The 25,264-nt window shown below is 40.5% G+C and overlaps 1 protein-coding gene across 1 annotated transcript in view; it reads left to right on the forward strand.

Annotated features, from left to right (window-relative positions):
- Positions 1 to 25,264, forward strand: part of LOC118820991 (microtubule-associated protein 4) — a 98,486-nt gene that overhangs the window by 52,577 nt on the left and 20,645 nt on the right. Inside the window, 1 exon segment of the mRNA XM_036589375.1 lies at positions 475 to 1,827. Coding sequence (XP_036445268.1) covers positions 475 to 1,827 — 1,353 coding nt within the window.

Raw genomic sequence — 25,264 nt, forward strand, 5'->3', positions numbered from 1 at the left:
TTTATGATACAGGATACCGTCTTCTATGTACATATTACAGTAAAGATTGAAACAATATAAGTAGCAAGTAACAAGCTCATTATTAGGCAGCTGAGGGAGTACAGACATATGGAATATTATTGACCTCAAGTGATGTAGTGTTTTTACTAAATATGCACATCTTGGATCTTATGCATTACCATGAAAATGGAGGTCCTTTCAAACTGACTTTTTAAAACTGATGCGTTTTGATTAACCCATAGTTTCTGTACCAACAAAACAATCTTTGACGTAATTAACTAATTTATATTATATGTAATTAGATTAGGGTTGCCCAAACTTTTGCAAATGACTATACAGTGCACCACTACTAGTGTGAGATACTAAAGGCTATATTAAATTAAAATATGCTGTGTATGATAGAAAGAGAGAGGGAGAGAGAGAGAGACAGGAAGAATGTAATCTGCTAACTCTTATTCCCTCTTTGCATATGAGGTGTCTCTGCTGACCGCTGGCCAGATGATGCTGGCATTCCCTCTGACCTGCCCTTCACTCCCAGTGTTTCCACGGTGATCAGTCGCCATGCGAGCCATCTGACAGAAAGTACACAAGATGCCTCTGCCAACCAGTGGTCCCACAGAGATAGTGGACTTGGGGAACTAGATGAGAGAGAACATGAGGGTTCTGATCGCAAGAAAGAGAAGAAGAAGAAGAAAAGGAGGCCCAAAGAAGACCTGTGGGATCCAATGGAAAGTAAGAGTCAGTTGGAAATGCAAGGCGAGAATGTCTCTCTGCCTGAGGGATCACATCATCCGTCACCACGCAAAGAACGGGATCGAGATGTAGGCTGGGATCGGGAAGACATCGTCCGGGGTGGTGGAAGGATCAAGAAAGGAAAAAGCCGCAAGAAGATTCCAGAAGAGTGGGCGATCCATGCAGAGCCCTTTGTCCCTGCTTCAGCCTCCAGGTCTCAAGGCTTTGGAACAGATTTGACAACCTCTCTAGCTGGAGAAGCCTGTGGCCAGGACCTGGTCTCTCTCAGCGAGGATTTCCCTGATGGGTCCGTCATGCCGTCATTACTCACACGGGATCTGCTTTCGCTGACAGCTACTTCCCCACCAGCTCTACTGGACCTCAGCCCTGCATCTCCCCTGGCAACATGCCCTGGTCAGGGACCAGGTTTTTCACCCACAGGCCCCTTGTCTGTCTCCTCTGGCTTCCAAGATATACTTATGGAAACAGACAGTGTTGATCTGGGAAACACCAAAGATGCATTTACCCTCCCTGTAGACCCAGGTAAAGCTGACCCTCTTGCTTCCACCATGAATGATACCCAGGGCTTTGTGTCTGGTGGGGGACCTTTTGAAGAGGCCATTTTTGAGCAAGAGCCCTCTTTCATTGGCCCAACTGTGGGGACCCATGTTTTGGCTGAAGCTCCTGTTGTTGACCCCTTGATGTCAACTCCTGGTAGTGCTGGTTTTGGATCATCTATGGAGGCACTGATATCAGCTCCACCATTCTCTCCATCTGGAGCGGCCTGGTCTCTCAATGACTCGCAACTGAACAACCACAGTGAGCCTTTCGACATCACTAGCATGGAGGGTGTCACCTATGAGGCACCTGTACCCGTGCCAGCACCTTTACCTTCACCAAGAAGCAAAACACCAAAAGAAACCAAATCAAAGCAGGGCAAGAAAACCCGCTCATCCTCGTCAAAGAGCCCCACATCACCTGAAGCGAAACTGCCCTCTCCTCAAAACTCTGGCTTGAACCCTGCTGCTCCACCATTCTTCCCTAGCTTTGCAGAACCCCGGGAGCAAGAGGCAGAACTGCCTGCCATGCTGGAAGGTTTGTTTTTGGAGTGTACGATATGGATCCACTCATTGCATGACTGTGTGGATCCCAAGCCGTGCCTTGGCTGCGGTTGGCTTGGGTGATTAGTCTCTTTACCTCAATCACTAACACATTTGTTCCCCAACTGGACGCCGCATTATCAGGCTCCGTTCAAAATTGGCTAGCTTGGTTTGGCTTGGGTGTTTCAAGGGTGCAGTGCTACATGGCGAACCTCTGTGTGTATGTAGGGCAAGACTGTCCCTATTAACCACGTGTAATCCTGGGTGTACAATACTAACGGAATGCCTCTTGGTTTGAAGTGTTTCAGGGACGCATTCTTGTTCACTCACCACACTCCAATCACCATGCTACTGTCTTTTCTTACTGCCAAGGTGTGCTGGAGCTGCTTAACACAATAGTCCTTCATTCTGAACTTTGAGTCTTCATAACTTGTCCATTTTTCTTTCCTAGTATACCTATTCAGTGTGCAGCACAGAAAGAATACTAGCTGAACACAAGGCCAGCATGATATCCGTTTAAGCTCTTTGACCATTTATGACAGACAGCACTAATTTTATCTTGTTTTTTTTCTCTTTCCATGTCCTGCTGATGGCATCCTTCTATGGATCATTGTCTATTTCTGTAGGTAAGTCAGTTATTTAAATATTTGTATGCCTATTAAAATAATGTTGCAAGGGTCTTCAGTGTGTCGTGATATAAATAAGCTGCTGAATGACAAGTGAAAAAAGGAATGAAGCTTTGAATAGACACAGGTGGGCAAGTTGGCTTGTTATAGTAATGAGAAAATTATGTATGATTTGAAAAGCTCTATAGTGACATTTAGGGAAATGACATACAAATATTTTACTTTCAGAGCCGTTCGTGGTCTGGATCAACAGTGTCAAACTCAACCACTAAAAGGGCCACATTAAAAAATTTCATCAAATCTTTGGGCCAGAGAAAAAAAAGTTTTTATTTAATTTTTAATTAATGTTGAGCTATAACCCAAACTGGCCATTATTTATTCAAAATATGCAAAAACTTCGGTAGTAAAATACAGACACTTGTAGTAGACCTTGAAATATTACGTGGACATTTGAAATATTCAAAATTTAAATGTCCCCAGGAGCTCAGTCTTTTAAACTTACCTGTTTGCTTGAACACCTGGCATCCTTTCTAGCTGCAAGTTCATTAAGGCTTGGGCTCAATTTCTGAGCTGCTGAGCTGATGTTAAGTGTTTATATTGATTAAACTGCAGCTGAAATGCATTTTGGTGATATGACTGGTGCAGAACTGCGCAGAATTGTGTAGAATTGAGGTGTTGTTGGGGTAGGAGAGTCAGAGCACGTTATGTTGCAGTGCATGCTGGGGACTATAGTGCAGCACATTGTGAAACAGCCTAATATTAATTAAAGAAAATTAAAATGCTTTTGGGGGCCGGATAGGATTGTGTGGCGGGCCTTGTCTTTGACACATGGGGTCTGGATCCTGCGTATCTAAGGACATTCTTTATCATTACGGCCCCCCCTGCAACCCCCTCAGGTCCGTTAAATATGTAAGGGGGTTAATCATGCTGTCAAACTGTCCTGATTCATTCTAAATTCTTTTTTTTTTTTTTTCTTCAATTTTTACCCGGTTTTCTCCCCAATTTAGTGGTCGCCAATTCCACCCGCTAGTTAGGACTCCCCCAGTCACACGGTACTATCAACACTAGGAGGGCAAAGGCTAACACAGGCTTCCTCCGAGACCTGTGAAAGCAGCCACCGCATCTTTTCGAGCTGCCACTCACGCAACGTCACTGGACAGCCGAACGAGCTCGGAGGAAAGCGCCAACCGCCAGATCTGTTACGTCAGCTAACAGACGCCTGCGCTGACTAGCATCGTGCTGAGTGAGTGATGGGGGGAGACGGGCAGCCATCCCACCCACCCAGAGAGAGCGAGGCCAATTGTGCTCTCTCGAACTCCCGGCTACGAATGGCTGTAGCATCACCAGGGATCGAACTCGCGATCTCCTGATGACAGGGCCAACGCTTAGACGGTTGCGCCACTCGGGAGCCTCATTCTAAATTCTAACGTTGACATTAATCAAAATGTCATAAACCATGACGTTTTGTGGTATTGTTCTAGAGGTATTTAACAGTTTTTTTCAGAACCTGTAAAGCTTTATTCCTATACCTCCCAGAGTTCCTTGCCACTGTTCGGTTGGTGGGTGTATGGCATGTATTCTTTTGTTGACACTGCACAGGCATGGCCACATCTCCTCATCTGTTGTGAGTCACTAGTTTAGCATTTCAACTTCAGTAAGAATTTACTTTTTCTGTGGAATTACTCGAAGTCATTTGATAGAAAAGAAAACCTAGGCTGTAGCAGGCATTCAGTGAAAACTGAGCTTTAGATGCTAAAAAGACTGCTCATTACAAAAGTTACCTGAAATATGTTGTAATAATTTGTTCTGCATTCAAAAGTTTATTTAAGAGACTTCCTTGTGCGTTTTCCTCTCATACAGCAGCTGCTGTTGTCCCTCTTCTTATTGCATCCAACTTAGGTTAAAAATTACGTGGTTTTATGCTCACTTCAGAGTCAACCTTAAAAATGTAAACACATTGCTAAACTGATTTGTCAAACTGCCTTTTTTGTTGTGAGTTTGAAAGACATAGGTTAGTGCATGGACATGAATGCACTGTTTCTGAGAATTTGAAGGGGTTAAGTGAGTGGATGGTCTGTATTTGTTGTGTTAAGTTTCAAAAGGACTGACATATTGGTTGTGAATGATGTATGCAGCAGGTGCATCAAGTGATTCTTAAGAGCTGTGTCTTCTCTGTTTGATGCCTGACCAATGACACCACTGGTCTGGTTTTTCCTCACTTTTTCTCTCCAATACCCTTCATATAAAGTGTTTTGAAGCCCCAGCATGATGCAGTACTTTGTGATATTAAGAAATAGCAAGAATAGCTGTAATAATATTAAATAGAATTCAGTAATGTGAATACGTAGCCTGAATAGGTAAAGGGCATTATGACAACTCAGTACCTTAGTACATGGCGATGTACCAGTAAGACTCCTCAGTTAGGACATATCCATTATGTAATTTTTCTAAAGGATAATGTACTTTATTGAGGTCCGTTTTCCTGGTATGGTCTCCTGTGAGCTGTTGACTGTACTGAATGCAAGATTCATATTTACATGTAGGCTACATTGGGTGAGAAAGCAGCTCCTATAAATAGGCTAGTGACACACTCCCAGCAGGCACAGCGCTATGATTAATGAACAGAGAGGAGGAAGACATGGTTTACTTTCACTCTTCTCATCTTTGTTCATTTTCTTTCAACCCTGCAAACTCTCATTGATTTAGATTGTCTTTTTTTCCTTCTCTTTTTTAAAAGCAAGAGGTTATAGATCTAGTCCGTTAAGTCATTTGCAGCCTCTAAAGCAGGAAACAAGAGATTGTTAATTGGCATTTATGGATACAAACGGTTTATGGGGATGGTTGCTCGTTTCAGACACACGTTTTGAAAATGTGGGGCTCCAGGAAGGCACGTGGTTGTATCGTAAATTTATACAGTCTCATATATCGTGTTGTGTATTTTTAAATTGCATGACTGCAATACTGAGGCTAAAAGTGGTTCAATGATTTTGTTTCATTTTTAATTTATTAGTTATTAGACTAATGTGTGTGTGTGAATGTATATGTCTGTGTGTCTGCCCTCTGCTGGACTGGCTACCTGTTCAGGGTGTTTCCTGCCTTCCACACAATGACTGGTGGGATAGGCTCCAGCACCCCCTGCGACCCAGGAAGATAAGCAGCATAGCTAGTTATTAGATTGCTGTGTTCCATGTGCCTGTTTTTTTTTCAGCATTTATTCTGAAATATTTATTAAGTGCAACAGTCATCTGGAAACGTTTTCTCTCCTTCCTTCATTATAGCCTAGTAATTTTTAATTTGTATATTTAATTGTGAAAGCTGTATAGGGATATCAGTCACACCAAGCAATTAGTTACATGCCTACTATGACAGATTTAGAGCTGGCTGGCATCTGTATTTGATGCTTGTGTGTGTCGATGTGTGTAATCTGTCTGTGGTGGGGTGTGTGCATGTGAGTGTGTGTACCAAGTTTATGCTACATTGTGGGGACCAAAACCTGTTTATTTACTGACATTGTGGGGTACTTTTGTCCTTGTGGGGACCACAGGCTGGTCCCCACAGCGTAAGTCATTCAGTTTTAAGGTTAGGGTTAGGGTAAGGGTTAAGTTAGTAGTAGTTATAGTTAAGGTTTGGGTTATGCATGGAAGTCCATGTAATGTCCCCACAATCCACAGAAACGTGTGTGTGTGTGTGTTGGGGTGGGGGGTGTCTTTGTGGCAGCGTGACACTGCTGTCTCTTCTGTCTCTGTAATTTCCAGTTCTCTTTTTGCCGGGGTGGATCTGTGTCACTGAGGGTGCTATTTATCTGCAGTAGGAGGCAGAACACTAGGGTGTGGTGTCAGACTTCCCAGCATGCAAAATAATACACTGTGTTTTGTGTGTGTGTGTGAGAGAGTGTGAATTAGTCCTGTGTGCAGCATCTTGTAAGTCAATATGGAAGGTCATGTTTGGAGTTTAATGTGAAGTTTAATTTGTAAATGCAGTCCACCTAATTTTTCACACGACCTCTGTATTTTGAGATTATTGTTGAAATGTCCAGCTGATGAACAGAAATGACATTCATTGCTGTTTTAGCCAAGTCAAGGAAAGTGTGCTTACGTTTTATGTCCTATTAAATGTCTTTGAGACGCTTCGGGACAACATGTTGTTTATATAGCACGTAGTCCACTACAGTCAAGAGAAGCTGAATGTATGGCAAGAACAGGAGCATAAAGGACATATGAATGGCTTTATAAACACCGCTTAATAAACCTAGTTGTTATTATTTAAATCTTTCCATCCGTCCAGATGAAGAATTGCCAATTAAACATGACTAACTGCTAATAGGCTGTCTTCAGCTGGTTTACACATTATATTCTCTGAAGCTTGATATATTCTTGCGTGATGCATTTGAAGCATTCATTTAACCTGTACAGAGTATCTGTGCTTGTGCTTGTACATAATTTGCACACATGTGCTCCGTGCTTCAGCTGATTGCACAACTTTCATTGTGAATGTGAACAAAGCAGCAGGAGTGCAGGAAGCACTGTAAATTGCTCAATTAATCATTTTACTAGTGTGAATGATTTTATTCATAAAAGATTTTTTTTCAAGGCAGCTGTTTGAAATAGTATTAGCCTTTCATAATGCCCTCTCTTGCCTTTTAAATCATGTTTGCTGTGATTGCCTGTTTCTTTTTGAATAAAGTACTGAAATTACTTTTGAATTTTCCAGTGTACCTTCCAGCTATGTGTGGGTTTTAGGAAGTGAAGTAGAAGTAATGAGTAGTTAGATTACATTTACAGTGAAGTGATGAGTAGTAAATTTGTAATGGATTAGTTTTTGTGAATAACAACCCAAAGACAGACAATACTTAAAGACATCTTTACGATACCCAGTGTGTGTGTGATATTTAGTCTTGCTGGGGTGTGGTAACAGACAAAAATGCACCTGCAAACCGGATGTCCTACATTTAAAAAGAACTATTAAAAACTGTGGGCAAAATGATTTTACTGTGCCTCACTACATTCAGCGAAACATGACCAGTTCTGCTCTCTTGGACTCCCAGCATCATCAGGATTTGAACTTCTGACAACAAAGCAAGACCTTAAACAGCTATGCCACTTGGGAGCCCCATCCAAACCTCTTTCCAAAGAAATATCAGTGTTCTTCTGACAATGCCCGTGATATTCTGAGAAAATCTTATCATGCTATAAATTTGTGTTAGCAATGTCATACTGTCGTATCTCCCACCCCTAGAGTGTAACATTAAATGACGTGAAAGAGGCCCGTAGGATGGCTTTTATTTGGCACAAGTGAGATTTTAAGCACCTCTCATTCTTAGGAGCTGTTAATCAGTAGATTAGCTGCCTTACCTCTTGACATTGATGGGGAGATGGTTTACTATTGGAATACTATTTTAAAATTGCAAGCTGTTCTTAATTAGAAAAACGCCACTGAACTGTCGTAGTCTTCAGGAATTTGTTCTGATTTGTATGGACTAATTCTGGCACGGCATTGAATTTTAAGCGGACGTCCCATGCGATTTCTGCCAAAGTTTTTGAGATCATGTTCTGTGTTGAAGGCCGCTTGGGTGTTTTTTTGTTGTTGCTAAATCTGTTCCATTGGAGTGGAGTGTCTATCCATCATTATTTTGAGTGCGTTTTAGGGTCTGTTTCAACCTAAGACATTTGTTGTGGCTTTTAGTGAGGGTTCTGTGGAGAATGGATGAATAAGTTATGAAGCAGAGCAGTCTAATACCCTTAGTAAGCACTCTAGGAGTCGAACTTGATTGAGTGAGCACTCCCATAAAGGGTACACTGCAGACCTGGATGGAGTGCTTATATGACATTTATGAGTTTGTGTTGTTTGAGGAGTCTGATTGTCATATCTAGGAATATCTTGGAAGCAGCCCCTGTTGTGCAGATCAGATTTGTTGGTTTTGTATATAGTGCTGTGAGCCAGTGGCTATCATGTAAATCGCATTTACCCGTTTGCAGGCCAACTCTTTTGGAGCCGCTGTATAAATACCACTGGCCACATGGAGTGATGGTTGAGATAAGGCATATTTTTATGGGATGGGAGTTTAAATGAATTTATTTCATTTAACATTTTGTATCCTGTCTTTATGAATAGGAGACATCTTGAGAGTGCATGAATAATGTCCAGTGTTTGCTATCACACCTCACCTCCCTGACTAACACATCTTGTGCCAGCATTGGCGCTGTTGCACTGAAGCATTTAGCACTTTCCAATGCTATTGTCAGTGTAAAGACAACATGAGAACCTGTGATTGAGGCAATTGAGATACAAACATGGAAAAGACACTCTGGTCTTTCAGACTCGGCCTTGCTGTTTAGGTCATTGACACACATTTAGTGTTGTTTCATGCTGATGTTATCTTTGTGGGTGATTGAAGTTAAATGATTTTCAAATATCCAAACTGATCTAGTTTTTACTTGACTGCATCAGTGAGTATAAAAACACGCATGAATATCTTACCAAAATAAAAATAGTTATCTTGTGGCATAGGGGTGGACAATATGATAATGTTTTATTGTTGTCCGAACTAAATAACAACAAATTGCCCTAAATAGCAAATGACAATTAAACTATTTGTAACAGTTCTTCAGCAGTTTGCAGCTCATCACGCTACATGCCATGACACCTTTTTTTTTACCAATCCAACACATTTCATTTGTATTTTCATTATTTTATACCTTTATAACAATATAATATTTCTTTGCTTGGATATTCAAACTGTTCATAAAACTACTGATTTCAAAAATACTTCATTGATATTAAATCAATATTATCTTTGTTAGTTTTAGTAAGTTAATAAAGTTGATGTGAGGTCATTTTTTTTTCTTTAGTAAACACACTAACTGATGCTGTTTAGAAATAGTGATCTGCACCTGAAAAGTACCTGATTAGTCTTGTGTGACAGTGTGCTGAAAGCTGCAGTGCTACTGGATGTGACCATTTGGTTTATGTGGTGTTATGAGGGCAGAGGCTTATTTTTAGAAGCTGTGGGTTTAATGAGGTCATTTGTGTGAGTGCAGCAGGGTTTGTTGGGTAGGAGGCCTGCGAGTCCCTTTCCAATCCCAGGAGTCCTGTCATACATCTTACATAATCTCAGACCAGCAAGGGCACAGGCACACAGGGAGACTGGAGCAAAGAAACAGCCTTTAGACCATCAGCCTCCCATCAATGACATGCGCTCTCTGAACATGCAAGACTGTGGTGGGATGGCTCTGGTCTCCAGTGCTGTTGCATTGTTCTGGTAGACAGAATTCTGATGTTGAGATTCCGACAAAGCCTATTGATTTTTGTGAATTGAGAAAAAATGTATCTGTAATTATTCATTCATTTTTATTTAAAATAATCATTGTGATCATTGTATTTAAACTCTGCAAGCACTGTAGTTATACTCTTTTTCTTTGCATAGGTTTGGTTGGAAACAAAATGGTTACATTCTTGAAATGCCCAATAGAAAACTGTTCAATCAGAATTTTTTTCTCTATTTTTCAATAAGACTTTTTTTTTCTGCCTATCTAGGTAATTACAGCCAAGTTAGCTCTCCTATTGGTTAAACCTTCGGAAGTTGAACTGAAGGCCTCATGTGGCAGATTAACCACTAGTAGGACCAAACACTGAGTAGGACCAAATTTGCAAGAAAAAACATCACTCTAGGTCTTCTAGAAGTCATAGATACATCACTAAGTGTGAATGAGTGATAGCCTGATGAATGCGTTTCAATCAGATGAGGGCTCTTTACTGAGTCACTGTAAAAGTGCTGCGGTATGTTCATATATCTTTTACAAGTTTCAAATAAAACATGGAATGTCTTCTACCAGCTTTGCATGTCTGTGTCCACCAGCCATAAAATCTGAAATGCTATTAGCTTAGTGCTAGCATACTATTAGAACTCAATGGGGAGGCTATTTAGAATTTAGAGGCAGAGGTGTTTATTTTCTCATTTTTTACACAGATTCTTTCGTCCTAAACTGAAAGCCTAGCTCTAATAGTCACTTTTTGTCACTGGTGTCACATTGCAATATTGACTTTTTGACTGTTGATAAATAACAAGCATCTCTATGGTAACATTCTGTTCCATAAAATGGTTATAGACCCCTTTTGCCATGCTGGTAGAAAAACACTGTGATGTAAGGTTCTATTTGGTGTAATTATAAGAGTAGACAACAGACGAAAACAGTCCAGTCAAATTGAAATATAACCAAATACCATGATATTGTAATATATGCGAAAGTACTGTGGTATTGAATTTCCTTACGATTGTACATCATTCAGTTTCACATGTAATAAATATTCTTCCCAGCTTTTTGTGTGAGTTTCACACAGAAGAATAAATTATGTAATCTCACTTAGTTGAAATAGGCCAATGTATTGTGCTTGCATTCTCTGAGGGTTTTTTTCTGCAGTTGTTTGGTATCAGTCCAGTTAATGAAGTGAAGAGGAGTTATTAGCTTAAAGAATCTCATTAGTATTGGCAAGAAGAAACAACAGTAAAAATCTACTGCAAGCCTCCCTGATGTGGTTGTGAGCAAAGGCTCTCAGGTGTGGACAATCTCAGCAGGGTTATTTTTAACCTCAGGCCAATACAGCCTTTGACTGTCTGTGCACCCTCTGGAGCAGATAGTCGATACCCAGTTGTCTGTGTCATTTTTTTATTTGCAAATGGGTGGGTTTGGTAAGGATGCTTCAGTGTTGTTGAGCATGTTTATGACTCCATGATACTGTGAATAAATTGCGGCGTCATAGTGTGATTTGTGAATGAAGCTAATTAACAGCCTTGTTATTTATTTAGCCATTGTGCGTCATTGAATTGACTGTGAATAGAACAGGTGAAAGGCTATGTAAATGAGAGAGACTGAGTTCAGGGAAAATAACAGAGAAGGTCAGGTCCTTGACTTTGTCTGTGTTACTCATTGGCAGACAGACTCCCTCTGGAGAGGGGGTAGGGCCTGGCTAGTTGCTATGGTGACTGAGGAACAGCTGATGTTTCCATGGTAATGCGGACAGATGCTGAAAAAGTAGGCTTAGGGTGAGCTAAACATGGTTCCAGTTTACCCTTGTGCAATTAGCAAATGGACAGATTCAAAATATTTTGCATCAAGGTGTCATAATGCATAAATCAGTGCACCCGTTTGCTCAGAACTAATATAGGTCATGCAGTCCCCCACTTAACCTGCTGTGAGACTCTAAGTTACTAGCTACATGCAGTGATGTTGTCTCGGTTTGTTAAAAAAACATTTTACAGTTGTACAGTGCATCAAAGAAATGTATAGTGGCTCTCTGTATCAGGGCGTTAATTATGCAAATATGTAAATCAGGCAGCCTTGGGCTTGTTTCTATAATAGGCAGTGGAAATCAGTGTCGTCCAAAAACCGTGGGTGGTATAAGGAAGCGGAAAGAACAGGCTGCAGTCAAAGAATAATCAGGGTCTGCTCTTTGATGCGGTAAACTGGATTGGATAGTGCTTGTATTTTGGGTAGCTTTTTTGACGCAGGTGACATAATCCAGTCTGTGTGATGGAATTATTATTTAGAAGCATCCACTCTCCATACCGATGGTTAAGAGAAATGTCTGAAGCAGACTAGCAAACTGGAACAGCGAAATGCACTATAATGCACAGCTGTGAAACTGTTTTTGATAGTGAAACACAGTAAATCTTACTTGTGAATGACTGATCTTAGCTCCTCAGTATTTACTTTCAGGAAAACCTGTAGAGTTTTTACCTCGTAGGATTCTTCACTTTACTACTCATGTAGTCTAAAATACCTCATATAAAGCTTTTGATATTGTTAAATGAAGTGATTTGAGTCTGAAGTGTCTGACTTCAAAATCTGTAATTTGAAAAGTTATTCCCTACCATCAAAATAAAAGGTAGAATTTAGCACTCACTAGGCTCTCTGAAGATGGAAAATGAATATTAATTGTGAACTGTGACTGACTAGTTTGATATAGAGAAAATGATGCTACCAGAAGCAGCTAAACCCAACTAAACTTCATTGAAGCTTTGGCTGCAGGGCAACCTGTGAATTATAACCAGCTGGTCAGAATGTAATGCAATAAGTGCTTCGTAGTCTTTGTTACAGTATGTGGGATCACCATCAAATCTAGACTATGTTTTGCAAAACCACATCAGATTCTAAGTTTGCTGTGCTGCTTTCACTTCCCTAACCCAAACCACTGTGTTGCATGAATACTAAACTCAGACCCAGGAGGGTTTTGCTAGATCTGTGTGACTCGGTTGTGGAAGCAACCTCTAGCACACTTGCCTTGCAGGAAGCGGACGTGATCTTTTAAAGAGACTACATGTCTAGGGACAGCTTGTTAAGCTTTTGGTGCTGGGTTGAGATCTGCTGCTACCAAGGGTATGTCCCCTTTTAAAACCTACCCCCAAATTCCTGTAATCCACATTCTTACATTTGATAACACAAGCAAAACAAGCTAGCATGCAAAATGCTATTGTTGGCTAACTGATTTGTTTTTCCCTTGTAAACAGATGTTTATTTTTAATGCATGTACTGTGTTCTTTGTACATGTGGCCCACACTTACATGCTTGTTTGGAGTTCCATAGGCTAACAACAGTCTTGTTGTCTGTAGGATGATTATGACAAGGACACCCTACTTTAAGGTCCTCCTTTACAAAACATAAGGTTGGTTTAAGAATTTCGAACTCAGTTTGTTCCCACTCTGTAAGTCTACAGTCCCACCCACGTTTAGCCCATAATTTTTTATGGTTGCCCCCAGAAGTTCTCATGATGAGATCACATCTGGCCTGTGAGACTACTAGCATACTAGCACAGTGGACTGGAAAACCAGGTCTTTCATTTCAGTAGGTGAATAGCTGGTCTGAGTTGCGGGCTACGCACAGACACAGTCCCTTTACTGTTAAGCCTGCGTGTGTTTTTATTATTCTTCGACATCATTGTCTTTGGGTAAAATGAATGTTGTATTATGAATCCCTGGACTGCTTCTTTAAAACTAGTTTTTGGTGTAGTACATTTTGTGCATCAGGTTGCTGAGCAGTTGAACATGGGACACATGTATCCCAAGTGGAAATGAATCTGATTTTGGCAGACTGTTCTACCCACAGGCAGCTCATACATATTAACTAGATATGGCGTGAAAATCTGTCCTTCTCGACTTCAGTGCAGCCCTGTGGTGGGGCTTGCTGGCTACCAGAAGCTTTTGCCAGTGCATTGGTTATATTGTTGGTCACATACAGCCAGGTTTATTAGTCATTGCTATTGATCATCTTGTCTGAGGAAATAATGAAATGGATGGGTCACTCAAGCCATTTGTTTAATCATCTTCACTGCATAGCCTTTAACCCTTAATTATAATATAGTAATTGAATCTTTTAGCTTTTGAAGTTTTGCACAGAAAGTTGTTGTGGAACTGACTCAGTATTTCAGCATAGGAATAATAAATTATCCTTAAATTCATAAACATTTAATGGGATAAATGATTAATTGGCTCAAATTATGTGCAGCACTAGTTTTATGATTGTATATGGCTTAAAATAACAAAAATAGACTTTTCTGAAGGCATGTCTGATTTAACAGAATGCTCTCATGTTTCCAGTGCCTCGGTTTGCAGCTTATATATTCACTGCCTTCAGTCTCTTGTCTTCACTCATGTCTTTCAGCAGTCAGTTGTTCTGCTTTTAGTCACAGAATTCATCAGCCATGGGATTTGAGCAAAAGGTTGGATAACCACTTGAAACAGGATAAGAGCCATTCCAAAAGAGAGAATTCTAATTTTATCTCTGGAGTTCAGTTGTTTCTTCTCTTCCTCAATTTTCAGTCACCACCACCATCATACCACCACCCCTCCCCAATCTTGTTTTCTTTCCTCTCTCTCACATTCGTCATCACCTTACTCATCTGCTGTGTTCCAGAGATCAATATGTCTGTGAGCGCAAGCGGCCCCTTGTACCCACTCCTCCACTTGCAGCCACCGCCATGACAAGGCTCTTGTTGCCATGGCAATGGGAAGCAGTTGCTTCGGAGACTTAAGGAAGCAGGGAAACAACGCAGCTATAAGGAAACAATGGCAGTTCATTGGAGGGTTTGGGTGGGGGGTGTTATTGAGCTAAACATAGAAACTCAGCAGCCAGTCTAAGTCCCTCTTGCCCTCTTTGGCTTTGTCTTCTTACTAGTACGCAGACTCATTTTTCTGTGTTCATTCCACCTGTGTTCCTACCTTCACAAAGATTAATGCCGTTGGCTATGCCTGCGACTCCCCGCAGCTGCGCGGTTCAAGGAATGAGATTTGTTTTGCACTTCAGTCAAGGAGCATTCTTTTCTAAGTTAAGCTCACCTAAGTATAGCATATCCTATGAATAATTTACTGAAAAGAATTGAGTAGCATGCTTGAAATTGCCATGGACACATATAGTAGATATATCTGGGTAGACTTGGCGTATTTCACTGTCAGAGTGAAAATATTTGGAGCCTTTTCAATGAAGATCCTCACTGAGGAAAAAAGGTCGATACAAACCAGTGTTTTTTGATGGTGGACAGTCTGTAGTGCAGTGCAGTACAGTGTTCTTACAAAATGCACACAGTAATAGGCAATGTTGTGTTTTTTTTTTTGACTTATATAATATTCTGTGAATACTAGCCAGTGGGGTCTAGGCCAGTGGGGTCATCACTGCAGAATGACATTATTCTTATTCAACAAGAACACTAGCAAGAGTCACTCATGTGACAGCACTAGAACACTGGCCCTCTGGTGCTCATCTTAATAATATGGAGCCATGTGCCAACAAGTATGGAGCCAAGTATGCCGACATGTGCACTGTAAAGTTTAAGGTGGAATTCATCCAGCAGTGACAATTTAACAGTGTGAACTCACATTTTCAAACACATGAAAGATCCACGTTTTAAACAGAACAATGAACGAGTTATAGTTTCATTTGGAAAATATCCTGTTAAACCTCATTGAAAAGGTTCAAAATATGCTCACTTCTGGCAGTGAAAATGCCAAGCCTGACCAGATATATCTACTATATGTGTACTTTTAATAATATGGGTTTTCAGTAAGTGAAGAAAACTCAGTGGTATTCATTATTGGCCTTACTTTGGCCATATAATATTCTATGTCCTACAAGTACAGCATCTTATCTTTTGAAACCAAAACAATCAAAGATTAGTTGTCCTATGGAGATAGCACGAAGCAGTAGCCTGAGGTTGAGAGTAGGGGTGGGTAATATGGCAAAAATAACGATACAATATGTACCATGACATTTAGTTGTTACCTGAGTTTGAAGTTGGAACAGGCAAAATAGAACCAGTAATGTTGCATTGAAAAATGGCTATAAAACTATTAATACAGTGTTTTTTTCAATGTTTCACACATTGCACAGCACTAAATCCTGCTATACAGCCGTAATTGTGCTCTCATAGTAGTCAAACCTGCAGTTGGTCAGTGTTTTTTAAATGCTGACAATATCCATGATACAAAAAGAAAAGCATATTGTGATATAATTTATCATGATAATAATATGTCAGCGTAATGCCCACCCCAATGAGGAACGCTTGTGCGTCCTACTGTACATTAACATTAAAGTTGAGTGCACTGTTTTTTTTTGAAGTGCCTATTGCTGCTCAGAATTCTGCTTCGTATGTCATTTTCAGCCTGTTGTCTTTGTCTATTACATTAACAGCTGACTTAGGTAAAGCTTACATAAGCCATGGTTTTTAGCAGGTCAGGACTGTATGGCTGGTGGAATGTGTTTGCTGGTGCAGTGGGAAGAAAGTGCTGATGAGGAGAAAACTAGGTACAGCAGTGGCCTAGCTTATGTAACCACGGTGACAGTTGTGATGGTGACTGAGACCTTGTCGGTCTGATGGGGTGATGTGTGAACTGAAAGTGCTGTCTGTACATTTGAAAACATGAAAACAACAGCAAGGGTTTGCTCTAAGACTGGTTTTAAGATAGCCAACAACATATAGGCAGTCATGCATGCAGATTTTTTCATTCTGCTCTATGTTGTTGTCACTGTGAGTTCATTGGTTGTTGATGCAACAAAGCAGTAATTTTGAATGACGATGAATACTTTTGAGTGCAAGTTATATCAACAGGCTACTAATAAACATGAACATAGCTCTCTTTTAATGATGTGATTTCGAGGTTGGAAGTTGAGCTTTTTAACACCGTTTAACAGCGTGCATAGCTGAAAAATTCTACACAAGTGGTTTTTTGTTATCATTACGTCATTTTTTTATGGTTGGTGTGGATTTTACGGCTGTTATGCATCTCCTCGCTGTCTGCTTCATCTCTCATTTTGAGTCTAGAAGCAGTCATCCTCTGTGACGAGATCAGAGACGACAGGCTTCAGTTCGGCTTTTTCATGGGACACAGTTTTCCACCCGTCTGGCATCCCTCCATCTTTGTTTATCCCTTTCTCCTTTATCCTTTTCACTAAGGACCTGTTTCACACTAAGGCATGCATGCATGCAGATCATTGCTGAAGGGAGAATGATAGGATTCTAGAGTGCGCTAAAATGGCATTAATAGAATTAGCAATGAGGGTTCAGACTCTTGCAGGATGTGACTTGAGGGCTCTAACAGGGAAAGCCCCCTGCTGGTAGCCTGCAAAAGCATCCACGGTAGAAGAAAGTAGAGCAGTATGAGGGGGAGAGAAAATAAATTAGATGTCTGAAGTAGCATGTTAATACACAGGAGGAGGTGAAATGAAGGCATTACTCTGACATGGATCAAGGGCTGTGATTGGTTGCTGTAGAATCAGGCTGTATGTGTAGACAGTGACTGGCTGGTGGGGGGAATTTCTAGGCTGTGAACATGTTTCCCTAAAGCATTTGATCTAGAGAGCAGTCATATGCATGCTGTCCTTGGGGGCAAGGCATGAGTTATGCCCCAGTAGTCAGTGATTACATGTAAAGTCTCTCCATGCTCTCTCTGATTATGCCCAAAGCAAGTTGCTCAAGGAAAGATAGTAGCTGTTCAGAACTGAGAGGAGGAAGTAGAATGAAAAGGATGGGGGGTAAAGCGGACAGCGTGGAGAAAACGAGCAAGGCAAAGGGGGTGGGCTCTCTGAAACAGGAGTGAGCTGTTTTCTGTTCCAGCGAATAAGCTGCCACACAAGGAGTCATGTGATGCAAGGCAAGGAAATGGATGTTGGATGGGGAGGAGGAGGAAAGGAGGGAGAGTGAGAGAGTGGATATGTGCTGGAGTGAGAGAGAGAGAGAGAGCGAGTGAGAGAGAGCAGTGTTTCAAGCTCAGTCTCTCAGCTTCTTGGTCAGTTGTAGAGCGGAGAGAGACGTAACGCTACACATTTGCATCTTCTGCCAGCAAGATTGCAATCACAAGGGATAAAGCTCAGCATTTGTGTCAAGAGCAAGAGAAAAAGGAAGCAGAGAAAGAAGACGAAGACAATTTGATAAGGACTAGATAACGATAGATAGAGGAGGAAAAGCATGTCCTCTCTCTCAAACCAGCAACCTGTTTCTCCATTCACGGAGTACAGTGAGCTATGCAAGGTTCCTTCCATGTCCACACCCCCTGCGCATCAGGGATGGGATTGGCAGCACGGTGACATGGGTGCCCCAAGAAGCTTTGCCGGGGCCCCAAGAGCCCCTGGACTGACAGATGAAGACAAGCTGTGTTTCTTTGACCCTCCGGCAGGGGTGGGCATGGAGTCAGAGCTGAAGGTGCCCGGAAGAGGTGCGATTCCTGGGAGTGCGTCGCTAGGCAGTGCAGGGGAGAGCCCAGACAGCCCTCTGTCTTCATCCCCCTCACCTGCATCCCCCGGAAAATATGCAGCACCTTTGGGTTGTGCAGGTAACAGTGGGATGACACTTCCTTCACAACTTACAGGAACACCTGCACAAAACACTGATGCCCCCTCTCCCCTTGAACCTTTGAAACCAGCCAGCGTAGCAGGATGGAATCCTTCACCTCATGGCCTCAGCGCAAACGAAGCAAACGGCAAAGCAGCCTCTCCTCAAGCACCTCCTAACTACTGTATCATAGGTGTTGTCAATGACAATTACCTTCAGGGTGGAGATGAAGGTCTTGGTGGACGGCAGATGGCTGAGGGGTCATCAGATGATAACGAGGAGGAAGTGGAGGACCTAGAGCCTTGTTTCATGGGTCGAGCCGAGCAACAGAGGAAGGCCATGAGGAGAGCTATGTCTGAGTGCTCTCATCTTTCTGTGCCAGCCAGCCTTGAGCTGCCAGACAAGTATCCTGGTGGAGGAGTACTGGATGAGTTGAGCTCGCCGATAGGAGGGCCCCGCCGACCTCATGCCGCAGCCATGAAGCGCTCCCTCACCGTGGCTGATGATCAGCCCCCAACACCCCCACCGACCCTGTATGCTACTGGTGTCACTCGTAATGACTTGCGACATGACGGTGGCACCACCCTTCACCTTACCCCCTTTTCCACCGCTTAAGAGTAACGGAGGTTATCCTCCCATGGAGGACATTCTAGAAGGTTCGATTGTTGACAAGGACCAAGGCGTACTGCTGCCGGTGCCAGTCACACCTCGAGCGGTCAATGGCGGTGCTGGCAGTACTGAAGGCAGCACCAATCCATTTGCTATACCTGAGGGTAGGTGATGCAAGCCTGTGTCATTGTTGAGGCCAGCTCTAACTGATTTACATTTTATGTTGGGATAGTAGTAAGCAAGAGTGACTGCACTGAGTTGACCTCTGTATGTGTAGAGCATGCTCTGGAGGTGCTGGAAGCATGTTAAATGGAAAGAGCGTCTCAAGGTTTATGTAAACATAAACCATGAATGTGACAGTGGCGACAAGTATGGATAGACTGAAAACCAGTAATAATAATAATATACTTTAATTAATTAATCAATTTATTTATTTTAGATTTTATGACTGCATGTGTTTGTAACATACAGTAACATACTGCCATCTGGTTTATTTCACAAAAGTTTTATTGCATGTTGTGGTTCTTAGGGCAAAAGGATACTGAAGCTCCAAGTCTTAAGCGAGCCTTCTAGATTGTGGTAGTAGGTCACACTGACAGAGACTATCACAGCAGTCTGGAGCCTAGAGCCAGACCAGCTGCATGGCGTCTCTCGGTTTGCTTCGCTTAAGCTTACGGCACAACGGTATCACGCCACCACCAAACACGCCCCCATTAGCCCCCCCACCTCCCCCCAATGAAAAGCCCTGGTTAATGTGCATAACGTTTTCAGATCTTGTTTGTATGCCTGGTAAATGTTGACTTCGACCTAAGTTCTAGTATTGCATAAGAGATATATGGTTGTGATTAGTTGCTGTCATTTTCAGTTAAGGCACCCTTTTTACAACACTGTACAGTGGAATAGTGGCAAATGTAATGGAGAGGCTGTTTATGGTAGCCTATTTTATGGTCCTGCTCTGCAAGGTCGGTCACTGAGAAGTGAAAGGAGTAACTGCAGTGCATGCATTACTAAATTTTCATATTTGTTGTATGTCCTAGCAGGTTTTAGCATCCTCAGTTTGGCTGATTAGAGGTGGGGAACCGAGCTCTATAACATACGTGTTCAAATTTTAAATCATTGATTCATTGAACTGTAACTCATTGTGTCATACCGACTACAACATCCAAGACTGTAAACTGGAGTCAAGGTCCGGATTTGGAGACCTGTGCTCTATAATGTTTGTATTTCTGTTCTGTAGTGTTATGCTTGCCCCTCTCTAGCCAACTCTTAACAGGGCATGTCTGAAATACTTCGCTGCAAGTGGATGTTTTCACAGTAAGTGTTCCACATAACAATAAATCAGTCTCTCCAAAAGGAGATTTATCTAATTTATCAGCTTTTCTCAGTCAGGACTTGTTGCATCTGGCAGTCTAGTTTTTGGTGCTGCAAAGACAGAGGTATTCAAATACTAACAGAAACAACAGCAAGAGAAACAGCAGCTGTAATACTGAAACATGCAATTACTGTTACCATGCTTTCTAAATAAATTCAGGATGTAGAGAAAATAGGTCTCCTTACACCTGTGCAAAACCTGGCAGAAAACCAACACTGTCACTGCCAGATGAACTGAACTTACTGTTTTCATCTTTGGGAGAAAATCAAGCTCCACTCTTGTTTCATATCTGAAAACAAAACCATAGGTGTTTCTGTCCATCCTTCCACTGTGAGAAGAGAACTCAGTGCTATGGGTCTGAAAGGCTGTGTAGCTGTCAAGAAGCTGTTACTGAGAAAATGTACAAAATAAAAATCTAACAAAGAAGCTCTGTTCTTAGAACAATGGACTGACCACCCCAGTGTCCAGACCTCGGCCGCGCTGAATGTGTGAATGGGACTACTTGAATTTTGAGAAGCAGAAAATGCAACCAAAAAGACTGAACTTTGGAGGTGTAGAAAAATATACCTGCAAATATATATTAGAAAAACTAAAAGCAGCTCTGCTGACATGAATGGAAGCTGTAGTATAGGCAAAGGGGCCAACACAAAATACTGAAAATTTTGATATATTGTTGAGTTGTTGAGACTTCTGTAAATGAGAGTAAGCTCTGGCCTTTGCACACTACTGTATAAGTGGACAACTATATGATGCCTTATGCCTGTATATGGTCCTTAGGCTGATGTCATTCAGTTGAATGTTATGAGCAGAGGCCTAAGACCACTACCAGAAATTGCCAGAACAGCAGTCACAGACTGGCACTGAGCTGACTAAGAGAGAACATTGCAGTTGTATCAGTGGGTCGTCTTCAAAGTGCTGCTGCTGTTTGATAGCCTTTGTTGTTGCTCAGGTTGCTGTTGTTGTATCCAGCCTGATGGTTGCTGGTTCCTGATTGGAACCTTAATGCTTGCTGGTATTTTGAGCTGATTCATTGAGTTTTCTATTTTCCTTGGAGCTTTATTGTGAATCTAGGCTTTCTTATATTGAATGCCTGTGAGATGAATTCCATTAAAGCAGCTTAACAACTGAATACGTTCCAGAAAAAAGGTCACATTACATCTCATTATCAGTCTTTGGTTTCACATACTGTTGAAGAGACAAAGAAGAAAACGATTTCTGCTTGATTTTTTAAAATGGCAGAATCTAAAGATCCTCATGCTCAGTAAAATTACAGCGATGATTAAACAGCGTTTTTATGAAGTTTGCTGTAGTTACTGTAAGCTCATGATGGGGCTTGTAAATCTTTCTGCCCTTCTGGTTTACTTCACAGCACAATAAGGACGTGATGTACTACTTATTATGAGATTTTAGGCTGTAATCGAATGACTGAATCACTCTAAACATAGATTTAATGTAATACATTTGAAACATTGCTTCCTTCTGAAACTTGTACCTGAACACAAAGACAGGCTAAATGGGTATCTTTAGTGGTTTGCACAGTTGTTGAGGACTTAAGGTTTAATAATGGTAACTTTGCAAGTAATCTAGTTCAGGATTGTCAAAAAGACCAGTGTTACAGTACAGTAAAAAAGTCAGAGACCACTGTTTTGTTTCTTAAAATTTAATTAAAAAACGGCCATTAAGTACAAGTTAATACTTTTAAAAGTGTCACAGAAAAGCAGGAAGCAAATAATTAACAGAAAATTACATAAAGGCCTCTATTTATCCATTTTACTTTTGTGCTCTGACACTTTAACTCCTCCATCCTCCCAACAAATGAGTCACTATGTTATCATTATGATCCCCTTTAAACAGACACAAACATTCATACAAGCAACTACCCAAACACATCTCAGCTTGTGTGTGTCTAAATGGCTCTTAAAGCACTGAGGAGATTAGATATAAAATAATCCACTTGCATAAGGAAGGAGAAAGTCACAGGAAAAGGAATGAAAAAAAAACAGTTTTTAAAACTGGACAAAATGATTAAAAGATACAAAGAAAGTGGGGCTCCTAACATCTGTGCATCACCTGGTAGACCACCAGAACTATCACCATCTGATAAACAGTACTTAAAGCTTTCATCTTTGAGAGAGAGGAGAAAATCAAGCCCCATTCTTGCTTCAGATCTGAAAAACTCCACAGGTGTTTCTGTCCATCCTTCCACTATGAGAAGACAACTCAACACTATGAGTCTGAAAGGAAGTAACTTAATTAACTGGACATCTGAAATGTGGAGTACATTTTTGTGGACTGATAAGTCTAAATTTATAACTGGGATGGTTTGGATCTTGAGAAGCAGAAATGGCAAATATCCCTGCAGATTTCTTTGAAAAACTGAAAGCAAGTATCATGACAAAAATGGAAACTGTAATAAAGGTAAAGGATGGACACTAAATATTGAAAATTTCGATTTTAATTGTAGAGGCGTCTGTGTAATATGCTGTCAAATATTTATTTTCTGCTTTCGTCCTGGTACTGAAAAATAAATATCTTATACTTTTTAAACTGGAAATTAAATAAATGACTTCTGACTTATATATATATATATATATTATATATTTTAGTACTTTATATGATCAGGAACAGTATGGTCCTGATTTTTATTTCTATAAACATTTAACAGCACAACTGTGCCCCTGACATACTATTAACACAGACCTTCAAAAAGCAATATTTTGTTGAAGACAGCCACTAGGCACTAGGCTCCACTAGTCTAATGCATTAAACTGAAACTAATGTCTATCTAGAGTTCTATATTATACGTAAATTCTGTGCTATATATATTATTCTATCTGGAGTTCTGTTTTACACAAAATGAGCATTTACTCTTAACACATCACTGCACACAGATGCCTGAGTTATGGATGCTCTTTTCAAGGTTGTAATGATTTATGTCCCCACTGTTGCTTTGGGTTCCAGTGGTTTTGCTTCACGATTATGTTTTATTTTTAATTGATCCTGAAAATGAGGTGATGACAGAAGAAACTGTAATAACTCTCTGAATAAATCACAGCAGAGAAATATGACTGCAGACCTTGCCATGGCTAAAACAAAGTAATTCTTTTTCTTTTCGGTCTAGTTTCTCTGTTGGTAAACAGCTGAAGTTAACTGTTTACTAAAAAAAACAGGTGGCTGATGAATCCTGTTTCTGACGAAATTCAATCATGCAGTTCGGAAAATGCAGAGTCATAGTTGTTTACACTCAAGTCCTCAGCAGCAGCAGGGCTTAGGGGAGAACAGCGCAGGCCATTTTTTTATGTTTGGCTTACATCAGTCCTTATTTTGCAATGTTATCTGTTACGTTTCAAAACACTTGAACATCTGCTGTTCCTCTGTCTTTCTACTCTTCACCTTATTGTAATTAAGTACTGAAAACAACAGCGTTACATGCTTATGTACCTCACTGATATAAACAAAGCACTTGTCAACTCGTCTGCGGGCACTGCCTCCCTCTCTGTTGCATATTGGAGTGTCTGAAATAAATACTGAGAATGTATTATGCAAAACTGTAATTTTGTATAATAATGATTGTAATTGAAGTGGGAAACAAAAAAGAATTACCCAGCCTTGTGATAAAAACAAAGTTTGAAGCACCTGATTATACAGTGCGGAATATGGCTATTTTAGAGAATGGATTAGGCTCTGGGCTCAATTTCAGTTCTCATTATGCACTGCATTATTCCAGACTTGAGGTAGTGAGGTTGGCCTTTACTAAGACAGATTCAGAGTGAAACTGCAGTTTTACAGATTGCTGAATTACATTAGGGGTGCACTGATTTCTTTGCAGCCACATTGGTCGATGATCTTTTTTTTTAAAAAAAGAAAAGAAAAATTTTATTTGCTCTTTACTTAAAGCTCATACTTGGGCAACTTTATCATTGCAGTCATTACAGTATGTAGTCTTAACATCCTCTTTAGCACGCTTTGAAATATTTTCTATAAACTGACATTTCTGGCAACGTGTAGCAACAGCATTAGAAAACAGAATATGTGCATTTATCTGGCGCATGTTATTTACTCAATATAAAATCACAACAAGATCTGCCAAAATAAAAATAAATTGTATTTTTTTGTTTATTTTTTCTTTTTATTTTAGGAAAGAACATTGGCTGAATATTCCAGCCGTCCTCCAGTAGTTTGTAAGGTGTTTTTGGCCAAAATACATGAAGCAATCTTGCTTTCTTAAAGATGATGTTACGTAAATAAATAATGGGGAATGTTGACGATGTAGACACTAAGCTTGGGTGATAATCTAAATTTGAACTGTTATGGTCTGCAGAATCATTGCAATAAACAATATTATTGTGATTCAAATTCAGTCATGCTTACATGGGAACATTACAGAGCCTGATTCTACAGCTTGCATTTTCCCTGATGGTGATATAATTACCATACAGCCACTAACAAGACTACCTTGTAATATTACTTACTCATTTATAATGATAGCTATATTCTGCACAGACTACATGTACCAATATATGAAACATCCAGTGGTTCTGGATTTATTTGTTTGGAATTTGGAAAACAAAGTATTGCCAAACCTCTGCATTGGTACCCTTCTTCTAGACAAGCTTGCACATTTTACTCTCCACCAGGGAGTACTTCTCATGTACTGGAGTATCTTTAATTTGCAAATTCTCCAGCTGAAAATCTACATTATAATCTTTCAAAGTGGCATTCAAAGTATGTCTGTGTAGTTAATTAGTTAATGAACACATTTTGAACAAATCATAGATTAGAATGATTGTAGAAAGGGAATGATTATATATAGATAAAGCAATAAAGTGATGGCATGTGAAATAAGACAATAATTTTCTCAGCCCTTATTTAAATTACCATGATATTTGATAAAATCAATTATTGACCCAAGGCTCCCTTTCTGTATTTCGTATCATTTTAACTACTGCAATTTTTTTTGAGGAACTTTGACTATTGTTGTGTACAGGTCTAGCTTTGGACTAGTCTAATTC

The sequence above is a fragment of the Colossoma macropomum genome, unplaced genomic scaffold (genome assembly GCF_904425465.1).
Source record: "Colossoma macropomum unplaced genomic scaffold, Colossoma_macropomum, whole genome shotgun sequence".
Classification (NCBI taxonomy): Eukaryota; Metazoa; Chordata; class Actinopteri; order Characiformes; family Serrasalmidae; genus Colossoma; species Colossoma macropomum.